The 27,014-nt window shown below is 41.6% G+C and overlaps 1 protein-coding gene across 1 annotated transcript in view; it reads left to right on the plus strand.

Annotated features, from left to right (window-relative positions):
* The first annotated feature begins 23,055 nt into the window (after positions 1-23,055).
* Positions 23,056-27,014, plus strand: part of zgc:63972 (protein CutA homolog) — a 28,881-nt gene continuing 24,922 nt past the window's right edge. The window contains exon 1 of the mRNA XM_060841092.1: positions 23,056-23,304. Within this exon, the coding sequence (XP_060697075.1) occupies positions 23,254-23,304 (51 nt within the window). The 5' untranslated portion in view covers positions 23,056-23,253. The remainder of the gene's footprint in view (positions 23,305-27,014) is intronic.

Genomic DNA, 27,014 nt, shown 5'->3' on the forward strand with positions numbered 1-27,014 from the left:
CAACAGGATCTGGACAAATGGGCCAATGGGCTGAGGAGTGGCAGATGGTGTTTAATTCAGATAAATGCGAGGTGCTGCATTTTGGGAAAGCAAATCTTAGCAGGACTTATATACTTAATGGCAAGGCCCTAGGGAGTGTTGCTGAACAAAGAGACCTTGAAGTGCAGGTTCATAGCTCCTTGAAAGTGGAGTTGCAGATAGATAGGATAGTGAAGAAGGCATTTGGTATGTTTTCTTTTATTGGTCAGAGTATTGAGTTAAGAAGTTGGGAGGTCATGTTATGGCTGTACAAGACATTGGTTAGGTCACTGTTGGAATATTGCATGCAATTCTGCTCTCCTTCCTATTGGAAGGATGTTGTGAAAATTGAAAGTGTTCAGAAAAGATTTACAAGGATTTTGCCAGGGTTGAAGGATTTGAGCTATAGGGTGAGGTTGAATAGACTGGGGCTGTTTTCCCTGGAGCGTTGGAGGTTGAGGCGAGACCTTATAGAGTTTTACAAAATCATGAGGGGCATGAATAGGATAAATAGACAAAGTCATTTTCCTGGAGTCGGGGAATCCAGAACTAGAGGGCATAGGTTTAGGGTGAGAGGGGAAAGATATAAAAGAGACCTAAGGGGCAACCTTTTCACACAGAGGATGGTACATGTATGGAATGAGCTGCCAGAGGAAGTGGTGGAGGCTGGTACAATTGCAACATTTAAAAGATATTTGGATGGGTATACGAATAGGAAGGATTTGGAGGGATATGGGCCGGGTGCCTGCAGGTGGGACTAGATTGGGTTAGGATATCTGGTCGGCATGGACAGGTTGGACTGAAGGGTCTGTTTCCATGCTATACATCTCTATGACTCTAAGTTTATTAATCACAACATGAATTCAGCTGAGATCAGCTAATTGAGCACAACCTACATAGAGCCATAGAGATGTAGCATGGATACGGGCCCTTCAGTCCAAGATGTTCATGCCAACCAGATATCCTAACTTAATCTAGTCCCATTTGTCAGCACTTGGCCGAATTCTCTCGAAACCCTTCCTATTTATATACCCATCCAGATGCCTTTTAAATGTTGCAATTGTACCAGCCTCTACCACTTCCTCTGGCAGCTCATTCCATATAGGCACCACACTTTGCATGAAAATGCTGTCCCTCAGGTCCCTTTTAACTTTTTCCCCTCTCACCCTAAACCTATGCCCTCTAGTTCTGGACTCCTCCACCCCAGGAAAAAGACTTTGTCTATTCACCCTATCCATGTCCCTCATGATTTTATGAACCTCTGTGAGGTCACCCCTCAGCCTTTGACACTCCAGGGAAAATAGCTCAAACCCTCAAAACCCAGCAACATCCTTATAAATCTTTTCTGAACTCTTTTAAGTTTCACAACATCTTTTCAATAGGAAGGAGACCACAATTGCACACAATATTCCAAAAGTGGTCCAACCAATGCTCTGTAAAGCTGCAACATGACCTCCAAACTGCTATACTCAATGCTCTGTCCAATAAAGGAAAGCATACCAAACGCTTTCTTCACGACCCTACCTACCTGAGACTCCACTTTCAAGGAACTATGAACCTACACTCTTTGTTCATAGAATCCCTACAGTGTGGAACCAGGCCCTTCAGCCCAATAAGTCCATACTGGCCCTCTGAAGAGTAACCCACCCAGACTCATTCCCCTTCCCTATTACTCTATATTCACCCCTGACTAATGCACCTAACCAACACACGCCTGAACACTATGGGCAATTAAGCATGGCCAATTTACCTAACCTGCACATCTTTGGATTATGGGAGGAAACCGGAGCACCCAAGGGAAACCCATGCAGACACGGGGAGATAGTGCAAACTCCATGCAGATAGTTGCCCGAGGCTGGAATTGAACCCGGGTCCCTGGCTTTGTGAGGCAGCAGTGTTAACTACTGAGCCACCATGCTGCCCAACATACCCCTGGCCCTTACCATTAAGAGTATAAGTCCTGCCCTGATTTGCCTTTCCAAAATGCAGCACCTTGCATTTATCTAAATTAAACTCCATCTGCTAGTCCTCAACCCATTGGCCCATCTGATCAAGATCCCATTGTACACTGAGGCAACCTTCTTTGCTGTCCACTATACCTTCAATTTTGGTGTCATCTGGAAACTTACTAACTATACCTCCTATGTTCACATCCAAATCATTTATATAGATAACAAAAAGCAATGGACCCAGCACCGATCCTTGTGGCACACCACTGGTCACATGCCTCCAGTCTCAAAGAAAACTCTCCATCACCACCTTCTTTTACCTTCAAGCCAGTTCTGTATCCAATTGGCTAGTTCTCCCTGTATTCCAAGTGATTTAACCTTGCTGACCACTCAACCATGAGGAATCTTGTCGAACACCTTCCTGAAGTCCATATAGATCACGTCCACCGCTCTGTCCTCATCAAGTCTCTTCGTTACTTCTTCAAAAAACTCAATCAAGTTAATGAGACATGATTTCCCACACACAAAACCATGCTGACTATCCTTAATCAGTACTTGTTTTTCCAAATACATGTAAATCCTGTCCCTCAGGATTCCCTCCAATATCTTGCCCACCACTGATATTAGGCTCACTGGTCTATAGTTCCCTGGCTCGTCCTTACTACCTTTCTTAAATAGAGGTACAATGTTAGCCAACTTCCAATCTTCTGTTGTCTCACTTGAGATTATTGATGGTACAAATATCTCAGCAAAAGACCCAACAATCACTTCCCTTGCTTCCCACAGAGTTCAAGCGTACGTCTGATCAGGTCCTGGGGATTTATCCACCTTAACATGTTTCAAGACATTCAGCACCTGTTCCTCTAAAATATGGACATTTTTCAAGATGTCACTATCTATTTCCCTACAATCTATATCTTCCATGTCCTTCTCCACAGTAAACACTGATGGAAAATACTTGTTTAGTATCTCCCCTATCTCCTATGGTACCATACATGGGCTGCCTTGCTTATCTTTGAAGGGCCCTATTCTCTCCCTCATTACCCTTTAGCCCTTAAATGTATTTATAGAATCCCTTTGGATTCTCCATAACTCTATTTATCAAAACTATCTCATGTTCACTTTTTGCCCTCCTGATTTCCCTCTTAAGTGTACTCCTACTGCCTTTACACTCCAAGGATTCACTCAATCTCTGCTGTCTATATCTGACATATGCACCCTTCTTTTTCTCAACCAAACCCTCAATTTCTCTCATCATCCAGCAAATCCCTCCATCTACCAGCCTTTCCTTTCACTCTAATAGGAATATACTTTCTCTGGACTCCCGATATCTCATTTTTGAAGGCTTTCCATTATCCAGCCATCCCTTTACCTATGAACTTCCACCCACATTCAGCTTTTGAAAGTTCTTGCTTAATACCATCAAAATTGGCCTTCCTTCATTTAGAACTTCAATTTTTAGATCCAGTCTATTCCATCACTATTTTGAAGCTAATAGAAGCTGGCCCCTCAGTCACTTGCCCTGCCTTATTCCCCAAGAGCAGTTCAAGTTTTGCACCTTTTCTTAATAGGTACAATCACATACTGAATCAGAAAATTTTCTTGTACACATTTAACAAATTCCTCTCCACCTAAACCCTTAACACTACAGCAGTCCCAGTCTATGTTTGCAAAGTTTAAATCCCCTTCCAAAACCACCCTAATATTCTTACAGATAACTGAGATCTCATTAAAAATTTGTTTCTCAATTTCCTCCTGATTATTGGGGTTGTATAATACAATCCCAATAAGGTGATCATTCCTCATTTCCACCCAAGTAACTTCCCTTGACGTATTGCCAGGAATATCCTCTCCAAGTACAGCTGTAACACCATCCCTTATCAAAAAAGCCACTCCCCCTTCTCTCCTGCCTCCCCTTTTCTATCTTTCCTGGGCATTTGTATCCTGGAACATTAAGCTGCCAGTCCTGTCCATCCCTGAGCCATGTTTCTACAATTGTTGTGATATCCTAATCCCATGTTCCTAACCATGCCTCGAGTTCATCTGCCTTCCCTGTTAAGCCTCTTGCATTGAAATAAATGCAGTTTAATTTGTCATTCCCTGCTTTGCTCCTGCCTGCCCTGACTGTTTGACTTGTGCCTTTTCCCAACTGCACCAGTCTCAGGTTGATCTCTTTCTTCAGTATCTCCCTGGGTCCCACTTCCTTGCCACCTTACTAGTTTAAATCCTCCCAAGCAGCTTTGGCAAATCTCCCTGACAGTATATCAGTCCCCTTCCAATTCAGGTGCAATCTGTCCTTCTTGTACAGGTCACTTCTACCCAAGAAGAGGGTTTCCAATGATCAAAAATGTGAGCCCTTCTCCCTTTCTCACCAGCTTCTCAACCATGCATTCACCTGCTCTATTCTCCTCTTCCTTTCCTCCTTAGCTCATAACACTGGGATTAATCCAGACATTACTACCCTCAAGGACCTCCTTCTTAAATTCCTGCCTAACTCTCTGTATTTTCCCTTAGATTTTCATCCTTTCCTTTCCTATATCATTAGCTCCAATGTGCACAATGACCTCCTGCGGGTCCCTCTCCCCTTTGAGAACGTTCTGCATCTTCTCCAAGATATCCTTGATCCTGGCACCAGGGAGGCAACACACCATTCTGATTTTTCAATCTGCTGGCCACAGAAACATCCATCTGTGCCTCTGACTATAGAGTCCCCTATCATAATTGATTTCTTGGAACCTGGAGCACCCCTTATTGTATTAGAGCCAGTCTCGATACCAGAAACTTGGCTGTTCTTGCTACATTCCCCTGAATATCCATCGCCCCCTACATTTTCTAAAACAGCATAGTTGTTTGAAATGGGGATAGCCACAGGAGACCTCTGTACCACCTGCCTCTCTCACCTACCTTTCCTGATGTAGCACACCTACCTGACTGTATCTGTAGCTTTCCTCCCTTTCTATAATGCCATTCATCACACTACCTCGCTCCTGTAAATTCCTCATTGCCTCTAACTGTTGCTTCAACCAATCCATGTGATAGGATAAGATTCGCAACCAAAGACACTTCCTGCAGACATAATCATTAGTAACATGGAAATGCTCCCTAATATCCCACATCCAACAGGAAGAGCACATCACTCTGCTAAAGAGCATCTTTGCTCCTTAACAATCTGTAGACGCAGAAAATAGCACCTTATTACTGCTCTAAAAAAATGCAGCTTCAACCTAACTTAGTACCTCTCTTTTATATTTTTAAAATTTAATCAAGAGACAGATCTTAATAAAACATATAACCAAAAATGGCAAAATCTTTCATGTCTATAATTGTTGACTTATTCACCCTTTAGCACCTGAACCACGTGAATGGTAGACAAAGACATCAGGTCACTGCTTTGTTTGAGTTCAAAGTACCAAGCTTTAGATGTGGATGGTAATGTTGAACTTCAGCTATTGTTTGTTCCTTTGTGAGGCTTAAACATTCCAAGGTCTCCTCAGAGAACTGGGACATTCTTTTCAAACATATAGTACACTGTGAAAGAGATTGTTCCATATCCATCCATTTTGCTTGCCAATGTAGGAAAATGTAAAGTGAAACAATGATGAAAATTCCAAGATCAAAAGGATACATAGAAGCAGAAATTCTTGTCAGAGCCCTTTATTGGAGCATAACTGTTCTGAATGTTGTATGTATTGTGAGGTCACCCACTACAAACATGCAGTTGAGGCACTTGATTGTCACAATCTTCTCTCCTTGTTTGAGACAAAAAGCATGGATAGAACAAAAATCTTGACAAGAAAAGGGTCTTGTCTTAAACAACATGAAGTTTGTTGCATATTAGCAATTATATACATGTTAGATTAGAAAGTTTGAGGGCTCTTATGGCGTAGTGGTAGTAGGCAGATCTCAGGGCCAGGCGGCTTTAGTTCAAGTCCCACTTACTCCTGAGGTGAATCATAAACTGATTCATTTAAATAGAAATCATATAACACCAGGTTATAGTCCAGCAAGTTTAATTGGAAGCACTAACTTTTGGAGCCCTGCTCCTTCATCAGGTTGTTATAACAACCGAAAGCTAGTGCTTCCAACTAAACCTGTTGGACTATAACCTGGTGTTATGGGATTTCTAACTTTGTACACCCCAGTCCAACACCAGCACCTTTAAATAATTCATTAAAATAGTTAAGCATTGTTTCAAAGACGATGAGGATACTTCAATGATTGGTCTGTCTTATTTGAGGTCCTAAGCTGTTCTACCTTTTCTGACCCAATTCCTCACAATATCGTTAAACTGGGTGCAGCTTAATGTTGCAGTGTCCAACATTAACCCTTTCAAAACCATCACCTAATACAACAATGGGGAATTATACCGTTGGTAAAAAGTAGAGATATACCTCGGCAGGAAAATGAGATTAGCCAAACATGAAAGCAGAAATTGTTAGTCTGACTCAGCAAGTCAGGCAGTGGAGATGCTCAAAATATGAGTTAGCAACTGTGCAGAAAGAAACAAAATTTAAAACTTCAAATGATGACTTTTCATGAGGAACATGTCTGCTGAAAAGTTATCAACTCAAAATCTTAACTCAGTTTTTCTCTCTCCAAATCATTTTAACTTTTTAACTCACACATGGGATGTGGGTATCACTGCCTGGACCAGCATTTATTGCCCATCCAAAAATGTCCTTGAAAAGATGGTGGGAAGTTGCCTTCTTGAACTGCTGCAGTCCTTGTGCTGCAGATAGACCCACATTACTGTTAGGGAAAGAATACCAGGATTTTGACCCAGCAACACTTTAGGAATGGCAATAATTTTCCAAGTCTTGAGGCTTGGATGAGAACTTACAAGTGGTGGTATTTCCACATATCTGTAGCCCTTGTCCTTCTAGATGCAAATAGTTGTGGTTTGGAAGGTGCCGCCTCAAGAGTTTTAGGGAGTTGCTGCAATAAATCGTGTGGATGGAACACATCACTGCTACTGAGTGTTGGTAGTGGAGGGAATGAATGTTTGTGGATGTGGTGCCAATCAAGTGGATTGCTTTGACCTGGATGGTCTCAAAACTGTTGAGTGTGGGAACTGCAATGATCCAGGTAAGTGGGGAGTATTTCATCACACTCCTGACTCGCGTCTTGCAGACAATGGAAAGTTCTGAAGAAGGATCACTGAACTCAAAAAAAATAACTCTGATTTCTCTCTACAGATGCTGCCAGACCTGTTGAGTTCCTTCAACAACTTTGCTTTTTGTTTCAGATTTCCAACATTCACAGTTCTTTGTTCTTTTTCAGATGGTGGGCAGATTTGGGGAATCAGGAAGTGAATTACTTGCTGCAGGATTCCTACTCTCTGACCTGCTCTTGTAGCCACTGTATTTATATAAAGAAAAGAACAAAGAGCAAAGAAAATTACAGCACAGGAACAGGCCCTTCAGCCCTCCGAGTCTGTGCCGATCCAGATCCTTTATCTAAACCTTCACACCTATTTCCTAAGGATCTGTATCCCTCTGCTCCCTGCCCATTCATATATCTGACTAGATACATCTTAAATGACGCTAGCAGGCCTGCTTCTACCACCTCCGCTGGAAACGTGTTCCAGGCACCCACCACCCTTTTCACACGCATTTCCCTTAAACTATTCCCCTTTACCTTGAACTTGTGACCCCTAATAATTGAGTCCCCCACTCTGGAGAAAAAAGCATCTTGCTATCTGCCCTCTCCACACCTCTCATGATTTTGTAGGCATCGTGTCCCCCCTCAACCTTTGTCTTTCTCATGAAAATAATCCTAATCTACTCAACGTCTCTTCATAGCTAGCACCCTCTATACCAGGCAACATCCTGGTGAATCTCCTCTGCACCCTCTCCAAAACATCCACATCCTTTCGGTAACGTGGTGATCAGAACTGTATGTAGTATTCCAAATGTGGCCAAACCAAAATCCTATATGGCTGTAGCATGACCTGCCAACTCTCGTATTCAATACCACGTCCAATGAAGGAAGTATGCTGTATGCTTTCTTGAACACGCTATCGACCTGCATTTCACCTTCAGGGAACAATAGATCTGATCACCCTGATCACTCTGTACATCGATTTTCTCCAGGGTTTTTTCCATTTACTGGATGGCGTGCTCTTGAATTAGACCTTCCAAAATGCATCACCTCGCATTTGCCCAGATTGAACTCCATCTGCCATTTCTCCACCCAACTCTCCAATTGATCTACATTCTGCTGCATTCTCTGACAGTCCCTTTCACTATCTGCTACTCCACCAATCTTAGTGTATCTGCAAACTTGCTAATGAGACCACCTATACCTTCCTCCAGATCATTTATGTATATCACAACAACAGTCCCAACACCACTGGTCATAGTTCTCTCTTTGTCCTGCTGCTCAGCCAGTTCTCTATTCATCTAGCTACTACACCCTGGACCCTATGCAACCTCGCTTTCTCCAACAGCCTATCATGGGGAACCTTATCAAACTCCATACTGAAGTCCATGTATATGATATCTACAGCCCTTCCCTCATCAATTAACTTCATCACTTCCTCAAAAGAATTCTATTAAATTGGTAAGACATGACCTTCCCTGTATAAAACCATGCTGCCTATCACTGATAAGCCTACTTTCTTTTACATGTAAATAGATCCTATCCCTCAGTATCTTCTCCAGCAGCTTCCCTACCACTGATGTCAGACTCACCTATCTATAATTACCTGGATTATCCCTGCTAGCCTTCTTAAACAAGGGGATAACATTAGCAATTCTCAGTCCTCTGGGACCTCATCCGTGTTCAAGGATGCTGCAAAGGTATCTGTTAAGGCCCCAGCTATTTCCTCTCTCATTTCCCTCAGCAACCTGGAATAGATCCCATCTGGACCCGAGGACTTGCCCACCCTAATGCCTTTTAAAATCCCTAACACTTCCTCCCTCCTTATGCTGGCATGACCTAGAGTAATCAACCTTCTATCCCTAACCTCAACATCCGTCATGTCCCTCTCCACGGTGAATACTGATGCATAATGCTGATTAAAGATCTCACCCATTTTCTCTGACTCCATGCTTAACTTTCCTCCTTTGTTCTTGAGAGGGCCAACCTTTTCTCTAGTTACCCTCTTACTTCTTATATATGAATAAAAGGCAATGAGATTTTCCCTAACCCTGTTTGCTAAACATATTTCATGGTCCTCTTTCGACCTCTTAATTCCTTATTTCAGATTGGTCCTACTTCCCCAATATTCTTCCAAAACTTCGTCTGTTTTCAGTCACCTGGACCTTACACATGCTTCCTTTCTCTTTAACTCGTCTCACAATTTCACCTGTCATACATGGTTCCCTAATCTTGCCATTTCTATCCTTCATTTTCACAGGGACATGTCTGTCCTGTACTATAAACCTCTCTTTAAAAACCTCCCACGATCTCCAGTTCCTACGGAATTTTGTTATAATTGGCCTTACCCCAACTTAGCACTCCTCCTTTAGGACCAGTCTTGTCTTTGTCCATGAGTATTCTAAAACTTACGGAATTATGATCACCAACCCCAAAATAATCCCCTACTGAAACTTCAACCGCCTGGCCAGGCTCATACCCCAACACCAGGTCCAGTATGGCCCCTTCCTGGGTTGGGCTATTTATATACTGCTCTATCTGATGTCCTTACAAATTCTGCTCCATTTAAACCTCTAACTCTAAGTGAATCCCAATCAATGTTGGAAAAATTAAAATCTCACATCACCACCATCCTGTTGCTCCAACATCTTTCCATAATGTGTTTACATATTTTAACCTCTACTACTCACTCGCTGTTGGGAATCCTGTAGTACAGCCCCAACATTGTTACTGCAATCTTCCCATTTTTGAGCTCTGCCCATATTGCCTCACTGTTCGAGTCCTCCATAGTGCCCTCCTTCAGTACAGCTATCCTATCCTCTCTGACTAGTAATGCAACTTCTCCCTCCCTCTCTATCCTGCTTGAAGCATCTCTCTTCTGGAATATTTAGTTGTCAACCTTTCCCTTCCCTCAATCAAGTCTCAGTAATAGAAATAACATCATACTCCCAGGTACTAATCTAAGCCCTAAGTTCATCTGCCTTACCTACTACACTTCTCGCATTAAAACAAATACACCTCAGACCACCTGTCCCTTTGCATTCATCATCTGCTCCTGGCCTACTCTTCCCCTTAGTCATGCTGACTTCATTATCTAGTTCTTTACAGGTTTTAATTACTTCCTCATTACTGTCCGCTAACCTCCTCATTTGGTTCCCATCCACTGCCACATTACTTCAAACCCTCCCCAGCAGCGTTAGCAAAAGTACCCCAGGACGTTGGTTCCAGTCTTGCCCAGGTGTAGACGGTCCGATTTGTAATAGTCCCACTTCCCCCAAACCAGTCCAATGTCCCAAAACTCTGAACCCTGACTGATGCACTCTCTCTCAAGCCACTCATTCATCCTGACTATTCTTTCAATTCTACTCTGACCAGCATGTGGCAGTGGTAGCAATCCTGAGATTACTACCTCTGAGGCCCTTCCGTTTAACTTGGCTCCTAACTCCCTAAATTCTGCTTTGAATGAGTTCATCCCGTTTATTACCTATATCATTGTTGACTACAATTAGTCCAGATCAGTTTCTGGTCAATAGTAACCCTCAGGATTTTGACAGTGGAGGTTGTGTGATGGTAATGCCATTGAATAGTTCAAGGAAGAATGGTTAAATGGTCTCTTATTGGAAATAGTCATTGCCTGGCATTTATGCAACATTAGCGTTACTTCCTAATTTTCAACCCATGCCTGGATGTTGTCCAGTTCATGCTGCATTTCGACACAGACTGCTTCAATATCTGAGGAATTGTGAATGGCAGAGAACATTGTGTAAACTTCAGTGAAGGTCCCCACTTCAGACCTTATAATTTAGATTTAGATTTCTTACAGTGTGGAAACAGTCCCTTCGGCCCAACAAGTCCACACCAACCCTCCAAAGAGCAACCCACCCAGACCCATTCCCCTACATTTACCCCTTCACTTAACACTACGGGCAATTTAGCATTGCCAATTCACCTAACCTGCACATTTTTGGACTGTGAGAGGAAACCGGAGCACCCGGAGGAAACCCACGCAGACACGGGGAGAATGTGCAAACTCCACACAGACAGTTGCCTGAGGCGGGAATTGAACCTGGGTCCCTGGCGCTGTGAGGCAGCAGTGCTAACCACTAAGCCACCGTGCTGCCCAATGGAAGGGAGATCATTGATGAAGCAGCTGAAAATGGCTGGACCTAGGACACTATCCTGAGGAACTCCTGTAGAGGTGTCCTGAAGCTGAAATGACTTACCTCCAACAATCAGAACCATCTTCTTTTGTGCCAGGTATGACTCCAACTAGGGGAAAGTTTTCCCCGATTCCCATTGACTCCAATTTTGATCGACATCATGAGCATTTCCAAAATTGCCCATTTTAATGGCAGAATTCCAGCATTTTATCTTTGTGATGAATATTGATTAACTGATTCCTATGCACAAAAAAAAATCAGTGATGGGCCAAGTGGTAAATTTCAGAAAAACATAATTCTATAGTTGCATGAAATCACCCAACCTGGTTACATTAAAGCAGCAGACAATACTTACAAAATCAAATTTGCTCTTGCGATGACTCTTTTCCTGATATACATAGCATCTCTTTGCATCGTAATCAAGTAATTCACAAAAACACTGCTCTTTTGTTTTGAACACCATGCCTTACCTTGTTTTAGAGTGGCATAAACAATGGTGGTGCAAAGCACAACTTACCATCTCGTAACTTTCAATGCAATTTGATGCTCTGTGCGTCCAAGTGATTAATTTCAGTTGCAAAGAACACATGTTGCCACATTGTCACAATATACTTCAATAAAGGGATGAATAGCATTCAGTCTTATAGAAGAGAAAGTAATGCATTCATATTAGGCAGTCTCCAGGTTACGAACAGATTCTGTTCTGCAGTCCATTTGTAACTCTATTTATACGTAACTCAGAACACAATGCCGGACAATATAAAATAGCCATTCGTAAGTATGAGGAAATATTTGCATATTGGATCTTTAAAATTAACATGAATACATCCTTGTATGGGTTTGTGTTCGTATGCCGGATTTTTGTAAATCTGGGACACACCGTATATATCTCATGCAACTTTTTACACTGTTTAACAGGGTTCATGGTAGGAGCAACCATCAAAAGTTTCAGCATTTCAATCCAGATATCGTCTATAGAGAACAACCGCAACAACAATCTATACTGCATAATGCATCACTTCACACAAGATTTATAAAACAAAGGATGATATCAAGACACATAGGATATAATAAGTCTTATGACCTAAAGCTTGGACAAAGAGATAGGTTTAAAGGAGTATTGTCAAAGGAAGAGGCAAGGTAGACAAGTGGAGAGGTGTATGAAAGATATCCCAAGGTTTGGGGCCTAGGCAACTAAAGATACAGTCACCAATTGTGGAAAAATCAAAATTGAAAATGAACAAGGGGCCAGAGCTGAGATGAGCACAGATATCTCCAAGGGTTGCAGGGCTGAAGAAGGTGATAGATATGGAGGATCAAATCCATGGAGGGGTTTAAATGAGAACCCAGTTTCAAATTAGGAATTCAGCTGAGATGCAAGTCCTCATGCTGAGCATTTTAATGCCTTTATCGCAAAATGAAGCATTTAGAACAATTTTGTCTTGCCTGTTGTGAAAATTATGTAGTGCTATTTATTTCAAAAACTATTTCAGCACAACAAATTTAATAGGAGAAGCATTCTCAACATTCTTGAATAGGCAGTCCCTTCTTTTACTTTTCCATTGAGCGATGTTTTACTGTTAGCTATAAGAAGATACATTCCTTTTGCTAACTGCATTGGTACTGTGTATTCAGGCAATGGGTGTTACTAAGATTATTTCATTGTGCCCATATTTTTACATATAGAAGCAGGCAGAAAGAGGGGGTCCGACTGAGGGAATGCACCTCCCTCTTCTGCTTGTTCTGGAGAGAGTTCATCAAAAGCTTATCAAACCGATTTCTAGGATGGCAAGACAGACATAGGATGTAAGATTGGATTGTTAGGACTATATTCACTCACGTTTAGAAGAATGACAGGGGATCTTTTAGAAACTTAGAAAATTCTAACAGGACTAGACAGGATAAACTTAGGAAGGTCATTCCCAATGACTGGTGAGTCCATAACCAGGGGTTACAGTCTAAAGATAGGGGTAGAACATCTAGGAGTAAGATGAGGAGAGGTTTCTTCACCCAGAGAGTGGTGAGCTTGCAAAATTCTCTGCCACAGAAAATAGTTGAGGTCAAAAAATTTAACGTTTTCGAAGAGTTAGGTATAGTTCTTATGACTAAAGAAATCAAAAGATATGGGGGAGAAAGTGGGAAGAGGATATTGAGTTGGATGATCAGCCATGATCATATTGAATGGCAGAGCAGGCTCAAAGGGCTGAATGGTCTACTCCTGTTTCCTATGTTTCTATCTCTCTCAGAAGTAGAACTACCTTAAAATATTGGAAATGGAAACAAGCCACACTTGGATGGAGAGCCTTGTTACTGTTCCCTGCCACAAGAAACTAATTAAATTGGGTTGATACAAGTTGGAAAAACATCTGTCGGCTTTCAAGAATTAACTTGTGTCCTAATGCAGATTATATTCATTTTACTAATTGTTCAATACAACATTAATTTTACAAAACTTAATGTTGACAATGAACCATTGAGTTTTCATGTTAATTCAATTGAACCTAATGTATAACTAGAACTTAAACATAATTAACTTCTCAATGATGAAGTGGTTTGACTTATAGAGTCATACAGCATGGAAACAGACCCTTCAGTCCAACTTGTCCATACTGACCATGTTTCCCAAACTAAACTAGTCCTAGTTTGCCTGCATTTGACTAATATCCCTCTAAACCTTTCCTATTCATGTACCCATCAAAATGTCTTGGTGACTAAATAATTACTGGATTATAGTTGCTTCTTATTAGGGCAATACTCATTTAAGTTAACAGAATGAGAGGTAACCTTATAGTAACACATAATTACCTGGAAGAACTGGCACAGAATGGAAACAAAGACAAAATCCAGTAATTTTATAGTTTTGCTGACTCTTTTTTTGTCCTGGAAAACAAGTATGGGAATTAAACTATGGGAGTGGCTGCGTATTCTATCCACTTGTGCCTTCCAGGAACCATCTCAGCCATAATCTACTTTCTTGTACCCACTTTGACTTCTTCATTTATACAAGCAATGAGTTTGAAACACTAAATACTTTAATATTGAATTATCTGATGTGATGTGATGGTAGCAGCAAGAACAGCATTTGCTACCAATTCTTAATTGTCCTGGAGTAGGTGATGGTGGCATGGTAGGCCATTTTGGAGGGCAGTTGGTTCATAGTCACTAAAAAGACAGATAGAGATCATGTTACAAACAGACCGCAAGAAGAAATACTGAACACACATACGCAAACCCTTGCGAAATAAAAGGCAAATCCGAAAAGGTAAAAGTAAAAAAAAACCACAGTGTCTCTGAATAGAAACAGGACTAGGCCATTCAGCCCCTTGAGCCAGTTCCACCATTAATTATGATTCTAGCTGATCTGTGGCATAACTTCATATACCTGCCTTTGGCCCATAATCCTTATACTTTTGCTTAACAAAACTATACCTATCTCAGACTTATAATTAACAACTGATCCAGCACCCACTGCCAGTTGTGGAATAGAGTTCCAAATATCTACTACCCTTTATGTATAAAAGTGCTTTCTAACACTCTCCTGAACAATCTGGCCCTAATTCTCAGACTATGCTCAAGTTCTAGTGGAAATAGTTCATGAATATTTCACAATTGTTCATGAAGAATATATAGATGATGTGGTAGCTATTAGTGGATGGAAAATGTAGCGTTATAGTTGAGTCGACTGACAGTGAACTTTGACTCTTGGTTTTGCAGGTTGGTAGAAATCCTATTGTTCTAATTCCTTACGAGAGTATCTGAATTCCAGCATTCAGACTGAGACAAGTCTTTCCCTTTTTTTTATCAACAATGCAGGGTGGTTAAAATGGCCATTATTAAAGCTGTGGTTCTGACAATTGGAGCAACTGGGCTTGTATACGCTTGAGTTTAGGAGGCTGAGAGGGGATCTGATTGAGACATATAAGATTATTAAAGGATTGGACACTCTGGAGGCAGGAAGCATGTTTCTGCTGATGGGTGAGTCCCGAACCAGAGGACACAGTTTAAAATTAAGGGGTAGGCCACTTAGAACAGAGTTGAGGAGAAATTTCTTCACCCAGAGAGTGATGGGTGTATGGAACGCTCTGCCCAGAAGGCTGTGGAAGCCAAGTCTCTGGATACTTTCAAGAAAGAGTTGGATAGAGCTCTTAAGAATAGTGGAATCGGGGGGATCCAAGATGGCGGCGACCCAGCAAGTCTGAGTCTACAGTGCTCCTCCCAAGACTTGGGCAAAGTGGGTCACCCACTCCCACCACATTCACCAAATCATTTAAAATAGCTGTTTAATTTAATTAGTTGTTTAGTATTGAATTTAAACAATTTAATCTTCAGTAAAAATGACTAAAGGGAAGGGAGCCCGCAGCTCTCAGCAAGCAGGAACCTCTCCCCCACGGTCTCCAGCTGCAGCAGAGGCGTCCGCAGCCGCCCCGGGGGACTTACCTACATGGCAAGCCTCGTGGAAATCATCTCCGAACTGGATGCGAAGATTGACGCTTTTATTGAAGAATCCCGAAGTCGAAGGGACTCACTCTCGACCGCGCTGCAAAAGCACGACCGAGACATTAAGGAAATCGAGCGCCAAGTCGGAGGGGTGGAGCTAAAGGCCGCAACCTCCGAAACTACAGCGCAATCGGCCTTGGATCGGGTCCGGACTCTCGAACAGCGAGTCCGGACCTTAGAGAACCACTTTGACGACCTCGAGAATCGGGGTCATAGAAAAAATATTCGTTTGCTGGGCCTTCCCGAACGGGAAGAGGAAGGCCAGCTTATAGCGTTTCTCGAACAGCAGCTGCCACAGGTTTTAAGTCTGGAGGCTGGATCAGGCCAGGTAAGGGTAGAATGGGTCTACCGGCTTGCAATATGTGGACCCGGCTTGAACCAGCGTCCCCACCTGGTCCTGTTCCGACTGCAGAGCGATAAGGAGAGGCAGATACTCCTAGAAATCTCTAGAAATCTTGGAAAAGATCCCCAAGCCATGATCTATAAAAGTTCCAAGATCATGTTATTCCAGGACTTTTCCCCAGCTCTGGTCTGAAAGGGGAAGGTATTCGATGAGGTGAAGAAGTGTTTAAGGGACTTAAATATTCAGTACTCCTTACGCTACCCAGCGACGCTACACTTTAACCATGAAGGATCTGCTTATAACTTCGGATCGCCAGAAAGGGCTAAGGAATTTTTGGACTCTCTTAGATAAAGTGTAAGAGATAATTGATGTTGGTTTGCCTTCCCCCCCACTCTGGTTTATATCCCCCACTTTTCTTTATTTACCTTACTTTTTAATATTATCTTGGGAGGTGGGGAGAGGGATTTATTTATTTGTTCTCTACTTAACGATTTTCTCCCCCCCCCTTGGTTTTTTTTATTATTCTATATGTATATATAGGCCGGGGGGTCGAGTTAATGTTGGTGGGGGAGGTGGTTACCTTATTCTATTTTACCTTTGGCTGTAGGAGCGGGGTTGTTTTCCCTTGTTATTTTGTATTATTATATTTAACTATTACTTGTTGAGGTTGTAATTTTATAGTTATATATGTTTATACATGGTATTAACATTACCAAATATATCCAGGTGTTGGTGTGGGTGGGGGATGGGGGCAGGGTGCTCATTGTTAACTCTAGCTCTGTAGTATATTTGAATTTTCCTCATCCTATTGAGGAGCGCCTGGGTCAAGGGTGGGGCACTGGTTGGGAGAGGATACGATGGACCTTTGGAAAGGAAGTGATACTCCCTGGGAATTAGGGGGGGAATCTCTATTTAAATACGTTTTATATTTTTTTTATTTAGAAGTAGTTTTTTTTATTATGCTGTTGTGAATGTATTAGAGAGCCTTTAATTTTTTTGAATTTTATATGCGCTATGCTCGGGATGTTCTGGATAGTGTTTCCCCTTCCGAGGGGTCTCGGATTTGCCAGGACGGTAATGGTTGATCAGTCGGTTAAGTGGTGCACCTGGAATGTCAAGGGGAGTAATTCGCCAGTCAAAAGGAAGAATATATTATCAAATCTCAGGAAAGAATGGGTTGATATAGCTCTCCTACAGGAAACACACTTGTTGGATAAAGATAAAGAATAAAAAATTGCGACAGGGTGGATTTGATCAGGCCTTTTTTTCTTCTTTTAGCTCAAAAAGCAGGGGAGTTGTTATTCTTATTTAGAAGACTTTCCCTCTCAAAATCCTAAAACAGATTAAAAAAAACAAATCTGGACGATATATTCTGATTAAAACCCTTATAAATAGAGAGGAATATGGCATTTTAAATTTGTATTGCCCCCGGCACATCCTTTTAAATTTATAACGAAAGCCTTCTCAAAATTGATGGCTCTCAATGCCCATCATACAATTATAGGAGGAGACTTTAATTGTATTATGTATCCAGAAATAGGTAGGATTCCCAAGAGTACTGCAGGAGTATCTCCCAGATCTAGACAATTGGTGGATTTGAACAAAGAATTAGGATTAGTAGATGTGTGGAGATGTCTCCATCCACAGGGCAGAGATTTTTCTTTTTACTCCAATCCACATAAATGTCACACCAGATTGATATGTTTTACGCCCCCTCGATTTTTTAAAATTCCATGTCATCCTGTAAAATAGGTAGTATAGCAATTTCCGATCACGCTGCTGTATATATGGAAATCAAGGTGAGGAACAATGGGACATCCCCTCAGCATTGGTGTATGGACCCCTTCCTGATGGAAGATAGTAAATTTGAAAGGTACTTCTCTCAAGAATTTAAAGCTGCTTTAGAAATTAATTTAGGTACGGCTAGCAACACATCAATGATGTGGGAGACCATCAAAGCTTACGTGCGAGGTTTCATCTCATACTCAGTGACCCAGAAAAAAATTAAAGGGAGAACAACAGTGTCTGCTCGAAGCTCGCTTAAAAGCAGCTGAAACAGCATACGCTGATAGACCTTCTATTATCAATTTGCAAAGGATTACGGCCCTTAGGACAGCTCTAAACACCACGCTTACTCAAACGGCTAAGAGGGAAATATTATTTGCAAAACAAAGGTTATATGAATTTGGCGACAAACCGTGTAGATACTTAGCATTTCTTGCAAAGAAAAAAAGGCCCCACAAACTATCACGTCTATCAAGGAAAGCAAGGGTATTTTGACTCATGATCATAAAAGGATTAACGCAATATTTAGAAAATTTTATTCTGATTTATATAAATCGTAGGATTGTGAAGAGAGGACTAGGAGGATGCAATTATTTTTTAAAAATTTGACCTTTCCGGACCTAACTCCAGAACAGGTATCGGTCTTAAATGCTCCCCCAACAGTCCAAGAAATACTTGATGCAATCAGGCAACTTCAGAGCGGTAAGGTACCTGGCCCAGATGGCTTTCAAGCTGAATTCTATAAAGAATTTACAGGAATTTTGGCTGGTCCACTTACGGACATGTATAACTATGCATACAGTCAAGGTTGTCTCCCGCCTTCGTTCAAAGAGGCAAATATCTCTCTTATCCTTAAAAAAGGAAAGGACCCAGAAGATTGTGCGTCATACAGACCAATATCCTTGCTAAATGTAGATTTTAAAATCCTTTCTAAAATGTTGGCATTGAGACTAGAAAGGGTATTGCCACATATCATAAAGGAGGATCAGACAGGGTTTATTAAGGGCCGTAGATCATCCAATAATATTAGAAGGGTTTTGAATATGATTCAAGCCTGCCATCAGGGAAAGATACCAGGAGTAGTAGTCTCATTAGACTCGGAAAAGGCATTCGATAGGGTTGAATGGTCATATTTGTTTTACACATTGGAAAGGTTTGGCATTGGAAAGGTGTTTACCAAATGGGTCTCAACATTGTATAGTGATCCCAAAGCAGTTGTGGTTACCAATGGATTAGGCTCGGATAGCTTCAGTGTGGATAGGGGCTGCCGTCAGGGATGCCCTCTCTCGCCATTGTTATTCACGCTAATAATCGAACCACTAGCAGAAGCTATACGGGCTGATCCTAATATAACGGCCCTGAGGATTGGTACAGGTAAACATAAAATTACCCTCTAGGCAGATGATGTTCTTCTATTCTTTAGTAATCCTCTGATGTCCGTGCCTCGCTTAATCCAAGTTATTAATACATTTAGTGCATTCTCAAGCTATAAAGTTAATTTCTCAAAATCGGAGGCTATGCCAATGGGTGGCCTTGCTATGATACCCCATTTAGTGGACGGATCCCATTTTCCCTTTCGTTGGTCCCTAGAAGGTTTCTTATATTTAGGCATTTTTATTGCCCCAGAATTTGGTCAGTTACATAAAGCTAACTTTGTGCATTTACTGGATAGGATAAAGCAGGACCTCCAGCGATGGGGAGACCTTCCAACTTCCTGGCTGGGTAGAATAGCACTAATTAAAATGAATGTCCTGCCCTGTCTCCTATACCCTATGAGAATGCTCCCGGTGATACTGCCGAGACTGGCACTACGTAAATTATATGGCTGGTTGGGTTCCTTTATCTAGAATCATAGACGGCCCCTCATTAAGCTAAAGAAGCTACAGCTTCCACAGGCAAGGGGAGGATTGGACTTGTCAGATTTTAGGAAATATCAGTTAAGTTTCCTATTAAGTTACATAGCTGATTGGGTCTTGTCTGATCCGCAATTAATCTGGCTGGACATCGAGGCTTTTCAAGTAAAATGCCCACTTATTAACCTTTTATTTTCAGACAAGAGGAAAATCATTACCAATCACTGTAAAAACCCTATAATACTAAACACAATTAAAGCTTGGAATATAATGCGGCAAAATGAGGGCAACTCACATAAAACATCCTCCTATGCTCCGATTGTGGGAGCATGGGGATTTCAACCGGGGTTTACAGATGCCACTTTTAAACTCTGGAGATCCAGGGGACTTATTTAAAGAAGGAGTCCTGATGTTTTTTGAACAGCTGTGTCAGAAATTCGGATTACTTAATGGAGACCTCTTTCGATACTTTAAAATTCGAGATTATATACAGAAGAAGACTACATTATTTGATAGTCTTTATAAATCAGATAGAGAATGTAGAGTGCTACGACCAATGGGGTATCTTCCGTTAGTACTATTTATCATTTACTACTTGATGAACTATCGGGAGATATGCACAATCTGCTTAAAACATGGGATCAGGATTTGGGACTAGAAATCTCTATAGAAATGTGGAATGACATTTGGGAAAACGCCAAAAGAATCACTATCTGCAACAGAACTCAGGCTACCCAGCTGAAGGGCCCATGTAGCACTGGATCGATTGGCAAAATTTAAATCAGGAACACCTCCACTGTGTCCTAAATGTAAAATAGAGGTGGGCACTCTTGTACATTGCCTATGGACCTGTCATAAGATCCGTAGATACTGGACTAAAGTAGCAAGTACCCTGACATAAATTTTAGGAATGGAAATTAAAGTGGACCCTATATCTCTCCTTTTGGGCTTTTCGAACTTACCCTCCCTGGATATGCACGGGAAGAGATTATTTTATATTGTCTCTTTCTGTGCAAGGAAAAATATTTTGGTAAACTGGGTGGCTGAGGGCCCTCCTGGATTTTCAAATTGGCACAGATTAATTATGGAATGTATTCCCCTTGACTTCCTCACAAATATGGTGCACAAAAGGCCAAATTATTTCCTAAAATATGGCAGCCCTTCTTGAATTACATAAATACAGATATTTCAGTCATCCTAACAAGGGCTTTTATTTAATTAAGATTGCGAACTTGGCTGGTCTGGGGCCCCTTGGGGGAGGAATCCCGCACGAATACGGGTTTTGTTACATTTGATGTTAACACATTCCGAGTACGTATCTCCCTACCCAATTTCTGTGTTATCTGTTGTTTTTTTTTCTTTTCTCTTAGTTGAATAATGTAAGAGACTTAATTATACACTCTGGTTAGTTGTAGGTTAGATTAGTAGTTAGTTGAGTTTTTTTTTCTCTTGGTATTTTTCTTTTGTTAAATTTTGGTTATTATTTATTTAAGATTTAATTGTACATCAATGTTTGTACTTGAGATTTTTGTTTATTTTTGTAAACTTGTAAAAATGTTAAATTTCCAATAAAAATATCTATTTAAAAAAAGGATAGTGGAATCAAGGGTTATGGGGATAAGGCAGGAACAGGGTACTGATGAGGATGATCAGCCATGATCATAATGAATGATAGTGCTGGCTTGAAGGGCAGAATGGCCTACTCCTGCACCTATTGTCTATTGACAGTGATCCAACCTACACATTAGGACGTCTGGCCAATAACGCACTCAGAGACTCATGTTCCAGCCAGACTTTAAACCTGACGTTTGTATATTCCTGGATGTCTGCAAGAGAGATCTTTCTGCAGAAATTGTCAGCACCCAGTTATATTATCGTATTAGATCGCTCCTTGTTTGAAATTTCCCTGAAATTTTACAGATCTAACATTCCATCATTTTCACACAGGCTTTTGCCAATCACTGAATTCATATCCTTTTTTTCCTTCTCTGTAGCAGTCCTCTATTTCTAAAAAAATGCACATTTTGGAACTACAATTAAAAAACATCTTTAAAAAAAATTGGGGTTCTTTTCCACCATTGTACCAGTGAGAACATCAGATTTTCTTTCTTGAAAAAGAATGCAGAACCAGATAGATCTTTCACTTTTACGAATTCATTGAATTCAAATTCATTAACTGCTGTAGCAAATTTGATCTCAGGTCCTTGGAGTAACAGAGTCAAGAGTGTGGTGCTGGAAAAGCACAACAGGTCAGGCAGCATCCGAGGTGCAGGAGAATCGACGTTTCGGGCAGGAGCCCTTCACCAGCTTCATTCCTGATGAAGGGCTTTTGCCTGAAACGTCGATTCTCCTGCTCCTATGATGCTGCCTGACCTGCTGTGCTTTTCCAGCACCACACTCTCGACTTTAATCTCCAGCATCTGCAGTCCTCACTTTCGCCTCCTTGGAGAAGTAGTCCAGATCTCTGGATTAATAGACCAATGAGATTACAATTCCACTCGCGTATCCCTCATGACCATATTCTTCTTGCACACCACAGTGCAAGTAGTCAACTCGTCTTTAAAACATATACCTGGAAATTTCCAGGCATACATACCATCCAGAGCGTCCAGCTTTAATGGTGGGGATTGGATTAATCGATGCGAATAAAATAGAGAGATAAATGGCAAACCACTTCAAGCAGATTGAGGCAACAGTACCCAGGGTAAAAGCAATGACTGCAGATGCTGGAAACCAGATTCTGGATTAGTGGTGCTGGAAGAGCACAGCAATTCAGGCAGCATCCAAGGAGCAGTGAAATCAGGGATGCTGCCTGAACTGCTGTGCTCTTCCAGCACCACTAATCCAGAATCTGGTTTCCAGCATCTGCAGTCATTGCTTTTACCCTGGGTACTGTTGCCTCAAACTGCTTGAAGTGGTTTGCCATTTATCTCTCTATTTTATTCGCATCGATTAATCCAAGGAGCAGTGAAATCAGGGATGCTGCCTGAACTGCTGTGCTCTTCCAGCACCACTAATCCAGAAACAGTGTCCAGGGGTCTCTCTTGTCAGAAATGGCCCCACTCGCCAGCCGGCAGCTCGGTGAAGTTCCATGTGATGGGTGTCAAGTTGAAACATGTACAGTGTTAAACTGACCAATCAGAGGCTGGAGGGTGTGTGAGGCTGCTTTGTGATTGGCGACGGGAGAAGGATCATCTCCAGGTGACCTGTCAGGGAAGGAGCGGAGATTCCCTGATGGGGGATTGAACCAAGCCAGTGCAGGGGCGGGTGGATCCACAGGGAAGTCAGCGGGATTTGAAGGTGCCTGAGAGGTCAAAGTTGGAGTGAAAGGTGGGAGGGGGTTAGAGGAGAGAGAGAGAGATTTAGGTGAGGGCGGGACGGAGGGATCGAGTGAAGAGGAATCGCCGAGAAGATCCTATCGCCGGGTGTGGTGACAGCCTGACTCTCCAGCTATGGCCCCAGACAGCAGCGATTCGTGATTCGGTGCCTTGTCCCGTTGTCACACCCAGACGTTCGGGTAGCGAGTGTGTGCAGGACCGGGCTGCTACATGCAGCGTTTCCAAGGCTCCCTGCGCTTGGTGCTTACCACACTCCTCTTGGTGAGTTTGCAGCTGTCCTTCTGAACGGACAATAACATCACCGCGGGTGGCTATTTTTGACCGTGTCTGTTATAAACAAACCGAATAGATTAGAAGTTGCCTACCACAAGATTTTTTTAAAAAAGCAATGACCTTAAGTCCGTTTAAGGATCTCCCTCTTAAGAAAGCAAAAGAGACCAGCTCCACAGTGCAGTGCAACATTAAGGTTGAAGGAAGTGGGGGGGAAAAAGTCGAGGGTCAGTGATAAAGTGACACCATGTCATGGGGGGAGGAGTGTGACCGGCACTACAGGCGTGAACTTATTGTCCTAAGGGGCCAGGGGACTCCTCTCTCATAGGAGTCACTGCTAGCGAATTTAAATTGTATGGTCAGCACGCCTCAGACGAGGGAACCGATTTGGATAGTAAGAGAGCTGTATAGCTAGATTCCCATCCTGAAATAGCTGTGGGGATTGACTTACGTACAGCAGGCACATTGCTTCAACACACTGGCACCTGATCAGTTTGTGACTGGGTTTGTGGACAGGGCTGGCACTGAGATGCCCATGAGAAGGTGGGAATAGGCTGCAGACTTTCAAGAAGGGGGCCTATGTTGGGGAAGAAGGAAGTTGCTGAGCAACAATTAAGTTGGGACTTTCAGGACTTAACTTTTTGAGGCAGAATACTTTTTCCAGTGGAGTAGTAGGTGATCACAGTCAGAATGTCACTCTGCTGCTGCTGTTCTCTATTAAAATTTCAGATAGAAATTCTGTTCACAGCTCCTTCAGAAATGCAGTGTCCCTGAAATAGTAATGATTTCTCGTAACATAGGTAATGGGGTGGGGTGGGGTTGCTGATACTCCTTTGTGTGCTACTTGTTGCTTCATTTAAGCTGCCAGTGGCCCACATACATTGATTAATCTGTTCTCTTTCAAGTAATACAGATTAGAACAGCCATTAGGGGTAGTTTCCTTACTCAGAGTAGTAGGGGCATGGAATGGCCTGCCTGCAATGGTAGTAGGCTCACTGATGTTAATGGCTTTTAAACTGGCATTAGACATCTATATGGATGATAATAGAACAGTGTAGGTTAGATGGACTTGGATTAATTTCACAGGTTGGTGCAACATTGAGGGCCGAAGGGCTTGTACTGCACTGCAATGTTCTAGGTGATGAGGAAATAAAGATATTTGTAGAAATAGCAATTCCTGGCAATTAGTTGCTGTGTCTTATGACTTCAACATCCAACAGCATGGACAGACACTCTTTCTCAGGCACTGTCAAAGTAAGTGTGGGGTTAGGGTGCCATACTGTAAAATGGGTTGTTTGTCAGGCAAGAGATGAATATTTAATTTAGGTCAAGGGTTAAATGGTGAAGGGTGTGTTGGTGTTCAGGCAGGGACAGGTGAGTGCACAACTCTGGTGGTGGGCTGGGATTTGTGGGGTCGGGGTCTGGGATGCTTTAAGGGGTCTGGGGCAGTGTAACTCGGGAGAGAATGGTGATTTTGGGGGGGTTCAATCTAACAGGTACCAAAGATCAGCTGTGATCCTAATAAATGGCAAAACAGGCTCGAGGGGCCAAACGGCCTCCTCTTCTTTATTTCTTATGATATTATTGTCTAAGAAGTTAGACTAGGTTTTTTTTAATCTTCTAACTCTTCCTGGGCAGGTATTAATTGCTGTGGAACTCTCCAAATTTTCTGATTCACACTGGTGCTTTCGAACGGTTCCAGGTGCAGGGGAAATGCCCAGTGGAAATTATTGATTTCCTTAGTCATTGTTACAGTAAGTTGCATATTCTGTAGGATTCTGATGCACAACTCTCATCTATGCTGCAAGAATGTCAATTTGGCCACCAAAATCCAGGCAGTTATTCTTATTCGCACTCATTAAAACAAAAGCCTGGGTCATGCAGCAATGCTGAGTCAGAAATCCAAAGGAGCTTAGTGCTGATTCTCCTTTGTGTGCTATTTGTTGATTCATTTAAGCAACCAATGGCCCACAAACATTGTGATTAATCTGCTCTTATTCAAGGGAAGAGGAAATAAAGATATTTGCATAAATGGCAAACCCTCTTCCTGGCACTCATTCACTTAAAGCTACACATGTGTGTAGCAGAAGCAAGATCACTAGTACTACAACTATGTAGTCATGGAAAGGTCTTTCTTTTGCATCCTCAATTTTTTTTATTTCTTTTGAGGAATTTGAATTTCACTGGCTGTGCCAGTATTTATTGCCCATCCTGGGCCCCCTTTAGCAGGTGATGGAGAATCTGCTTCGAGGCCAGCTGCAGGCCATACGGGTTGCTGTAGGTAAACCTGCAATGGTGTTCGGGACAGAGTTTGCAAGATATTGGTTCAGCAATAAGAAGGAATAGTCTGATATTACCAAATCAGGATGGGGAGTGGCTTAGAGGGGGAACTTGCAGGTGGAGGTACTCATGTATCTGCAGCCTTTGTCCTTCCAGATGGTGGTGGTCGTGGGTTTGGAAGATGCTGTCCAAAGGGTCTTTTGGCTTTTCACCAGTATTCAAGCTCAGATATAGATAGTGTTCTCTCTCTAAAGAGGCTGAGACAAATTGATGATGCGAAACAAAATATCTACTTTGCAAAATTTGGACTATACAACTGTAGTTAGTGAGCTGAGATTGCAATAAACTTTATTTCTGCCACAGGTACTATGATAATTGGAACTATTTAACCAAAAAAGTGCAATGATTAATACATTTTAATATAAACTTGACTGAATATTTGCTTCCAAATTAGGTTGAAAGTTTAAAGTAAAGATATAAATGATCAAATGCTTCTTAAAACATGACTCCTGACTACAGAGTAAGATCAGTTTTACACTCTACATTTTGATTTCATTGTTCAAATCCATTCAGAAGTGTCAGACTGAGTTTTGCTATGAAGAAATATTATTCACCATGCACTTCAAATAAAACCTTTCATTAGTTTTCATGTGCTGTAAAGCATAATGTCTTCTAAGGTCAATTCAAATTTGATACCTTCTCTACTGATGATCTATGATCAATCAGTCAGGTTGAAAAATCCTCCTAGATGGCAAAGCAGACAGTAGAAAAGCAAATAATATATAAATTACATCTTAATTCTACAGAATGTGAAACAGATCAGGTGATCCATATGGGATTAAGGGAAAATCTCTAAATAGCTAAACACAAGCTTTTCTTTTTTTTAAAAAACACTTGCAACATTTGATTCTTTTCTTGAAATCCACTTTTTTTTTCAGGGCCAGAGTTTTTCATCAGGTTATAATTTGGTACACAGTTAAAAGCTCAGTTATACTAAATAGATTTTGTTTTAAAATTTAGTACAGCAAAAACAGCAATTAATTTAAATGTTTGCCTTAATACAAATAATCTGTTAATTCAATTGGTGAAAACTGCGCTGTCACATCCTATGAATGTGGTGCAGGATATCTCTGACAACAGTTTCCAGAATTCTGTATTAACATCCGTGTTTAGATGCCTCTGTTGGTTTTAGTAAGCAATAACTGAACTCAGTAACTGGCTTCTGGTTAATATGTCTGAAAATTCTGGTTTGATCACTCTACTAGCTCTAGAGCTTATGCAAATATGGGTGTTTTAAATTGTATTGTACACAGCAAACTAAATATGGCACTCTGCCAAATCATCTGTAGTAATGATGTAAAGCATAAAGTTAAATAGACATTTGGAGCTTAGCTTGCTCATTTTGTAGACTTTGACTTGAA

Source organism: Hemiscyllium ocellatum, chromosome 21, assembly GCF_020745735.1.
Source record: "Hemiscyllium ocellatum isolate sHemOce1 chromosome 21, sHemOce1.pat.X.cur, whole genome shotgun sequence".
Classification (NCBI taxonomy): Eukaryota; Metazoa; Chordata; class Chondrichthyes; order Orectolobiformes; family Hemiscylliidae; genus Hemiscyllium; species Hemiscyllium ocellatum.